Source organism: Calidris pugnax, unplaced genomic scaffold (assembly GCF_001431845.1).
Source record: "Calidris pugnax isolate Ruff unplaced genomic scaffold, ASM143184v1 scaffold103, whole genome shotgun sequence".
Taxonomy (NCBI): Eukaryota; Metazoa; Chordata; class Aves; order Charadriiformes; family Scolopacidae; genus Calidris; species Calidris pugnax.
The window spans coordinates 10,300,285-10,308,774 of NW_015090990.1; the positions used below are offsets into that span (position 1 = coordinate 10,300,285).

The 8,490-nt window shown below is 55.7% G+C and overlaps 2 protein-coding genes across 2 annotated transcripts in view; both read left to right on the forward strand.

Annotated features, from left to right (window-relative positions):
• Nucleotide 1: 1 nt before the first annotated feature.
• Nucleotides 2-1,691, forward strand: HOXD8 (homeobox D8; the record flags this gene model as incomplete). Its single annotated transcript, XM_014954139.1, has 2 exons — nt 2-308; nt 889-1,691. Coding segments are annotated over 2 exons (603 nt in total), but the record flags the coding sequence as incomplete, so codon positions are not given.
• Nucleotides 1,692-4,887: 3,196 nt separating this feature from the next.
• Nucleotides 4,888-8,490, forward strand: part of HOXD3 (homeobox D3) — a 31,405-nt gene continuing 27,802 nt past the window's right edge. The window contains 1 exon segment of the mRNA XM_014954140.1: nt 4,888-5,380. The gene's annotated coding sequence lies outside the window, so the exon portion shown is untranslated.

Below are 8,490 nucleotides of genomic sequence, written 5' to 3' on the forward strand. Positions count from 1 at the left end.
CGGCGCGGCCCCGGACTTTTACCAGCCGGCCGGGGGGAGCCCCACGGCCGCCTACCAGCCGCCTCCGCCTCCCCCCGCCGCGCCTCCGCCTCCTGCCCCCTGCAGCGGGGTTACCTGTCACGGGGAGCCCGCTAAATTTTACGGATACGATAACTTACAGAGACAGCAGATTTTTACGACACAGCAAGAGGCCGAGCTGGTACAATATCCTGACTGTAAATCGTCCAGTGCTAATATTGGCGAGGAACCAGACCACTTAAATCAGAGCTCGTCTCCTGCTCAAATGTATCCCTGGATGAGACCACAAGGTTGGACGCAGTCAAAAATTTGCTTCCATCTCACGTCTGAGTTTGAAACTTTTTTTTCTTTTCCTCCTCCCGCTTCTTTCTCGCTGCCTCCTCGCTCCCCGCCTCTGCCTCCCACTCTCCCTCCCGCTCTCCCCGCGATTCCTATCACCGCGGTGGCTTGCGATAATAAAGCGATACAGTAAGCAAAACAAAATCCTCTGCAGAAGGCGGCTGCCACCCCAAGAGTAGCCTTAAAGTCGCCTCTTGGGCACAGAGGTGCAGCTGACACGCTCGCCCGGCTCCCGCCGCCGCCGCCTGAACGGGAAGGGTGCGGGGCCGGGGGGTGCCGGTTCATAGAGAATAAAGTGACCCCCTTCCCTCGGTCCCGGGGGAGAGCTGAGGCACCCTGTGTGTCTTGTTGTCGCTGTTTTCCCCGCACTTGTGTGTAAAGCTCTAGACTCCTCTGCTTTCTCTCCCTGCCTTTCTGTGGGGCTTCCCCCGAGGGATTTCCAGAGGGACCCCCCAGCCCTCCCTCCCTGCCTGCGCCTTGTTTGGAACGGCCACACCAACCCCCAAAACCCTGTGTTTTTGTTTTAAACAGCGGCGCCGGGTAGGAGGAGAGGAAGACAAACATACAGTCGATTCCAGACTCTAGAGCTGGAAAAGGAGTTCCTCTTTAACCCCTATCTGACCAGGAAGAGGAGGATCGAGGTGTCCCACTCGCTAGGACTCACCGAGAGGCAGGTAAAGATCTGGTTTCAGAACAGGAGGATGAAATGGAAAAAAGAGAACAACAAGGACAAATTCCCCGCTTCCAGACAGGAGGGAAAGGAAGGGGAGGCCAAAAAGGAAGCACATGATCTGGAAGAAGACAGAGCTGAAGGCCAGACGAATTAAATTTTGCCCTAAAAGCCTTTGTGAAAGGCTATCAAAAATACCCAGCGCCATCGCCCGACATTTCGGTCCGTCTCCCCCTGTACGTGGTCCTGCCGTGGGACGAGTGACCCCGTGTCCCTCCGCTTGACATTTCTTTGCTCGGGTGCTTCGGTCGTTTGTGGTTTTGTTTTGTTTTGTTGTGTTTTGTTTTGTTTTGTTTTTAACTGTATCCGGCACAATCTCTAGATTTAAAAGTACTTCTACTTCTTTTGGAAATTTGATACAGAGTTTGTAGCAATACATTTCTAATGAGATATATATATATATAAAATATATATTTTTTTGCAATCTTAAAAGACGGTGATTGCGGGGAACGACATAAACTTCCTAATAATAAATACCAATAAGCAAGACATTTATCAACGCTTTATTAATCAAGACAAGTGCACTTGTACTATTTTAATTCTTGTTCTTATGTTGAGTAAATTAAATAAATCTAATAAATTTGAAGAAAATATCTTAGAAATATATTTAACCTTCTGCTATTGATATTTGATTAAAATAAACCAAATTTATTCAAATACAAAAACATATCGGCTTCCTCAGGTCCTTTTTGTAATTCACTCCTCCAACAGCCTTCAGAGCCTCTCTGTGTCTGGACTAATCCCCTTCTGCTCCTTTCCCCCACCCGTCCTTCGACGCTGGGTTTCTGTGGAGGCTGGGAATGGCGTCTTGAATACAAAACCTGATCTTCGCTGCCTGCCGCCCGCTCGCCCTGCCATCGCCACCGCCACCGGTACCGGCGTTTCGGAGGCCGCCAGCCGCGCCGTCTGCGGGGCCGGGGCGGCAGCAGCGGGGATGGCCGCCCCACCTGCGGCCTGAGCCCACGCCACCACCCCCTCGACGTGTGCGCCTGGGCCCCGCCATCGCCTTTTCCTCTGCGCCCCCCTCCCTTTCCCGCCCGGAGACTGCGGGGCGACGGGGCAGGGGGCCCGCTGCCGGCAAACACGGCCTTTACCGGCTGGGGGGAGACGGGACCGGGGCGCACGATGGCTCCTCGTCGGCCCCGAGGGCTACTCCAGCCCCGCCGTGCGAACCGCGGCCAAATCGGGCCTGGCCTCCCCCGAGGGCGGCGGATGAGCAGAGAAATGCAAAGCTTTCGTGGCCTTGCGTGGGGCTATAACGCTTTGTGGTGCCAGCCACGCGTAACCTGGAAAAAAAAAAAAAAAAAAAAAAAAAAAGAAAAAAAAAAAAGAGAAAAAAAGGGACTTTATTTCCCCTTCAATATTTTTAAGAGGGTTGGGGTGCGTTTCCTAGCGGAGGCCTCAGCGGCGAAAGCAGAGCCTGCCGCACGGTTCCCGGCAGCCAAGGGGAAACAAAGCCGGCTCTGCTCAGTAAAACGGTTTAATTTATCTCCCCCTCTCCCCTCCCTCCCCATTCTCCCCGCTCCGCGGCGTGGTCCCGCAGACCGCAGTGTCTGAGGGGACGGCCGAGAGCAGTCCTTTTTAGGAACAGCAGGCAGAGAGGGCTTGAGGTATGAGGTATAAATCCCTACTAAGATTTCTGCGTCATTTTTTCCCCGCCGCCTCACCCCGCCGTGAGTCAGGGTTCCGTGAAGGAAACCGCTCCAGCCGCTGCGGCAAACGCCACCAGTTTATCCTATCTGCCCCAGAAACGAGTGTGCTCCCCACGGAAGAGGGGCCGAGCTCGGAAACTCACATCCACGGGCCTGGGGAGGTACCGGGTGCCGGCACCCACCTCTCCCACCGCCCCGCTCCCGGTAACCGTCCCCTGGGCCCGGATTTGCCCGGTTCCTTTGGTTCATTTCGTTTCCCTTTCTCTTCCCCGCTCCGGGCCGGACCCGCTTCCACTCCTGCAAAGCGCCGGCTCTAGAGGGAGGCAGAAGCGAGCGGAGCGATTGTTCCCGGTTTATTTTAATGGCGTAATCGGTTAAGGGCTGTAAACGAGGGGGAACTGCAGCAAAGCGATGGAGTAAACATTTTGCTGCGTGGATTTGCATAAACCCGCCGGTGCCCATAGTGTCCAGGAAGGATGTGGGGGTGGTGGCGGCGCGTTTAAGGAAACCCAAGTCGCCTGACGCCTAAAAACCCCCTCGGTTTTCAAAATGCATCCCGCTGCCGATGGCACCGGCACTGGGTGTGCAGGCAGGGAATGGGACTCTTTCCCCCGCCGCGCTTGCGGCCCAGGCTGGGGGCAGTGGGGTCCCGGCGGGCCCTTCCGCGGGGAAAGCCGCGCCGCAAACCCCTCGGGGGGACACCGCGCAACGGAGACCTTCGCAGCCGAGCGGAGCACCTCCTAGGCTAATAATTGTCCGGGGAAGAGCTGCTGCCATAGTTGTTTTTAATTTCCAGATAAAGAGAATAACATTAAAATATTCCTGACGAAGTTTCCGTTAGAGTCGCTCTCCCTGGGCCGACTGGGAAAGCAGCCACGCAGGCAAAAAAATGACTTCCTTGTGCACACACCAGTTGCGAAGGCCTAGCGGTAACTGAGATCGTCTCTGTCTTATTTATTAAGAAAAACAAAATAAATCCCTGTAGTTGTTAAGGTAATTCCCCCCCCCGTAGCCTGGCAGCTGAATCTCTCCCTCCTTCGTACTTGGAGTAGCGCTAAGAAAAAGAAAAGTGAGCCAGAAATTGGCCCAGGCAATCCCCCGGTAAAACCGGAGCCATCGAGTCCGGAGCAAGCAGCGGTATTTTGGCGGATAAACGCCGCAGCCGAGTGTGTGGCGGCTGCCGCGGCGGCAGAGAGGCCACCTGCAACGGCCGCGGTGCGGAGGTACCGCGCCTTTGGTTTCCGCACGATTTCTCCCTTCCACGTCGAGCAGCTCCGCGCGGGCGTGGGTGCTGCGGGGTCACCGCCAAAAGTGCGGGTGCCTCGGCCGAGGGACACGCTGCACGGGTGTGATATTCACGGGTGTGCGACTGCCTGAAGCAGCGTGTCAAAAAGACTCTACATCTTTAGGAGTGTTTTGGTTTTTTTAAAAAAAACCAAACCTCTGTTTTCGAGGCAGGTACAACCGACACGGAGGCCGCTGGCGGAGGGCTCGGGCTATTCCCTGAAACAAAAATTGAGCAACAACCACCCACAATCTTCCGCCTCTGAGCCGAGCGTTCCCTGTGGACACGCGGCCGGTTTCAGGCTTTTCGAGTACTTTCTAAGAATCGGGCTTTCCCTGCTGGTGCCCCGGATCCGAGCGCCCCCGGGAAGGTTTTACCGAGGGCGGAGGCGGCCCCTCCCGGGGAGGCTGCGGGCAGCCCGGGCGCGGTGACACCCCCCGCCGCAACCTGTGGGAACGGCACGAACGGGGTGGGGAAGCGGCGCGGATTATTTTTAGGTCGGCGACGGCTTCGGCTTCAGTAGCGGGCGCTACAGGAAATGCGGTTTCTTTGGGGGCCCGGAGGAGCCGGGGCAAGGGGGTGCGGGTAAAGCCCCCCTTTAGTTGGCGCAAGGCATGGTCCCACCGGGACAGCGCGGTGTGTCCCCCCCCTCGCTTTTTTGGGGACCCGCGGCTGCTGCGCGGCGTCTCGCCCCCGCGCGGATCTCCCGCGTCCCGGCCGTGCCCGCGGGGCCCCGCCACCGCGCCCGGGGCGCGCAGGCCGCGGGCAGGCGGGACCGAGGACTCGGTAAAAAACGCAGCGCGCAGGCGAAAGAAACATGGCGCTGGGAAGCAGTATGTGCAAAATCCGCAAGGAATTGCAGTAAATTCCTTTTTGTTTGAAGAAAATTTACAACTTGGTAATAGACCTTTTTATGACCTATTTGGGCTCGTCATTGGCTGCGGCTGGTCATGTGCAGGCAGCGAGCGCTTTCATGGCCTTTTCCTGATTTCCCTGGCGAATTTCCCCCTGCATTCTGCCTTCAGAGAGCCTCAGCCCCTCTTTTCCTAACCTTTGTCTGGGCTGAGGTGTATGCCAGTCGCCCTCACGTTTGTGTCCCGCTCCCCGAAACCCGTGGCCGGTCCCGCCGCCGCCGCGGCGCTGACACCTCCCCGGCCCCACGCCGTCTCCTCTCCCGCGCCCGCGGAGGGATGCGCGGAGCCCCGCGCCCGCCGCCTCCAACCCCCCACCTCCTCTCCCGCCGCTCGTTGCCCCCGCTGCCGCTATCTCCTCCGGCGCACGGATTGCTACGCGGGCGCAAAATGGATTACGGCGACCCTCCCGGGCTCCTCCGCAGGCGGGCAGTGCCGCGAACCGGTAAGCACTCGCCTCCCCTCGGGCTGGACGCCCGTTCTCCTCGCCCCCGCACCGTCCCGCACCTCGGCGCGGGGCCGGCTCCCCTGTCCCCCCGCACCGCTTGGTCACCTGTCCCTCCCAGCCCCTTATTCTTCCTGTTACTATTGCTATTATTAGTATTATTATCATTATTGCTACTAGTACTGTTGCTGTTATTGATATGTAATTATCGGTGTTATAATTATTCATAACAGTTCTGGGCACGCGGCGGGGTGCGTGAGGCTGTTGCGCGGTCTGGCGCGGAAAAGGCGCCGCGGGCCGCGGTAGCGCGGCGATCCACGACCCTCCGCGCCGAGGGGCGGAAGGCTGGGGCGCAGGGCGCTCAGGCAGCGGGGTTTATTCCAGTAAAAGGCCTTTTTTTGGGGGGGGAGGGGTGGTGTAATTTTCCCCCTGCCAAGTCTGCATCGCGGAGTGGTGAGCCTGTGTTTTTTTTTTCCCCGCGGCGGAAGGGCGGTCGCGTAACTTTAAAGCTTAACAGGTGTTTTCGCAGGAGAATGGGGGTCAGTGCTCCCGCGGGGGCGGAGGGCGCGGAGCGGCCCCGCCGAGCCGGTCGGGCCGGGGGCCGTGCCCGAGGCCAGCCCCGGGAGCCCCCGCCCGCCCCGCCAGCACGGTTGAAGCACATCCTTCCCCCCCGGTACCGTGCCCGAGCCGGGGCTGCGGCTCCGGTGGGCTCGGCGGGATGCACACGGGCCGGGCTCGGAGCTCCGGGCTCCTCCGCCGGGCAGTGCGGGGGCGGGCTGCACCGAGCCGCGGCCGGGAGCGCACCCCCGCAGCACGGATGCTTACCCACGTGGAAATCACGGGAGGCTAAATAGGGGACGACTTCTGGGAAAAAAAACCCCAAAAACCCACAAAAAACCCAAAACAAAACCATAAAAACAAAACAAAACAAAAACCCCAAACAAACAAACAACAAAAAAAGACCGAAACAAAAAACCAACCAAACAAAAACCCAAACAATAAATCCCAAACAAAACAAACCCCAGGTTTATTTTGAAATATGTAGAGGACATAGAACATCACGTAAACTTTATCTGCGCTGCCTATGTATGTGTGTATATCCCTGTCCACATTACCTATATACGTGTATATACGTATCTACACCTCTACTTCTCTCTGTAGAACATATATTCTTTTGAAGTGTGTTATTTTGAACGTGTACATATTTTACACAGCTTCTCTTCGTTTTCAACGTGCTAATGCACAGTAGAACAGCCGCTGCCTGGTATTTAGTGTTTACATCGTTGGTCAGTAATGGAAATGCCCCGTGCCATTGCACTGCAGGAATTTACCGAATCGCCCTTTACCTCAAAAGCAGCCACTAATTTAACGGTAAAGCAAAATGCCTGATTAAAGGATACCCAGTGAGGGTGGAAAGGTGTGGGACGTGCCCTAGGTACATATTTGGAACCCGCAGAATAAATTCTTGTTTAATCCACCCCCGAGCAGCTCCCCAGCCTGCTAAGCCCGAGCCCCGCTGCAGTCAGATGCCTTCCCTCACGCTTTGGCTCTTTGCGTTACTCGGCCGCCCTGCGCTGCCGAAGGACTTGGGGATTATTTGGGAGGAATCGTTTTCAACATAGCAACAGTCTTCCAGAGTAACTTGGAAAGTATGTATTGCTTTAGGTTTCACTCGCAGAATCCCTCCAAGGTGACACAGTAATAATAGCTGCTTGGCTATAAATCTCTCCAAAAACTTCGAAAAATCTCGTCCTTGAGCTGTTTTGAAATTATTCGTAGCCTGGGGGAAAAGAAGAAAACAAAAGCAGGATGTTCTAACGAATTCTAATGTGCATGTGTGTGTCTGCGGGTCCATATGCTGGCACATACGGATACGCATACGCATTTATGATCCCACTGGTTTATGAGGGGATTCGGCTTCTTTTCCCTCCTAAACGGCTTCCTTCCTTGCTTTCTTTTTCTCTTTTTCTTGTGGTTTGGTTTTTTTTTTTTTCAATCTTTTCCTTTCATTTCTTTCATTAACATTGAAGCACACATAGGTATGTGTATGCCCTTAAAAATGCCTATGTGTTTGTGAGCATTCATAACAAAATCTGTATGTATGTGTAAACATATGGCACATATAAGGATTGTATTTTTATATATATTTATACCCCTATATAACGCGAGTCCCTGTATGAGTGTAGATGTGTTGGTGTGCTGTAATTTTTAGCGTACAGAATTCCCATTCACATTTTTCTCACACCTGCTTCGTTTCCCAACGTGTTCGACAGAATTTATGTCTCATCTCATTTTTTATTTATTTTTTTTTTTTTCGTTGAAAGGAAACAGCCGATCCCTAGCCCACACGTTACTGACGCACAGGCAATAAAAGAACTCCACCACAAAAATAACCAGCAGGAAACGGCAGCCTGCGCTCCCTGGCAGTGCCCAGGTACCGCTGGCGCCGGCTGCCATTTGGGGAGTCAGGTTGGGCTCCCGTTGCTGCTGTAAGTTGCCTGGAGGAGAAGGGCAACCTCTGCTCCTGGGGGCTGGCAGGGGTTTGGTGCAGGGAGGCGACGCGACGTGAACCGCGGGCCCGGGAAACACGATCAGGCTGAGCAAGGCAACACGCGTTGGCTTTGGGCTCTTAAGAGCAGCAAATCCCGCCAATTCGTTTATTTCCCAATAATGTTGCTCTTTCCCCAGGCAAATATAATTCTCACGGGGTGTTTTATGAGCGCTGGGGGCAGAAAAAAAAAAAATCCGAACAAAGACAGTATTTCACCCCTGGGTTGGCAGGCAGCTGTTAAAGGTATTTACGGCTCTACTGCAGTGCGGCACTCAATGCCGCTGGAGCGGGAGAGGAAAAAACAGGAAGCGAAAGGAAAAGATGAGGCACCATAAACATTGCAGCAGGTCGCGGGGGCCGGGCGGGGCGCGGAGGAAGAGCCTCTGTCAGAGACAAGAGGCAATAAAAGTGCATTCAGCGGCAGCAGGCTCTGCCCAAACCCTCTCCCGCGGGGGAGGGGGCGGCGAGGCGCGGGGGAGGCGGCCCGCAGCGCCCACCCAGCGCCCCACGCCCGGGGACGACCCGAGCCGGACCCTGCGGGGGTGCGGGGGCGGCGTGG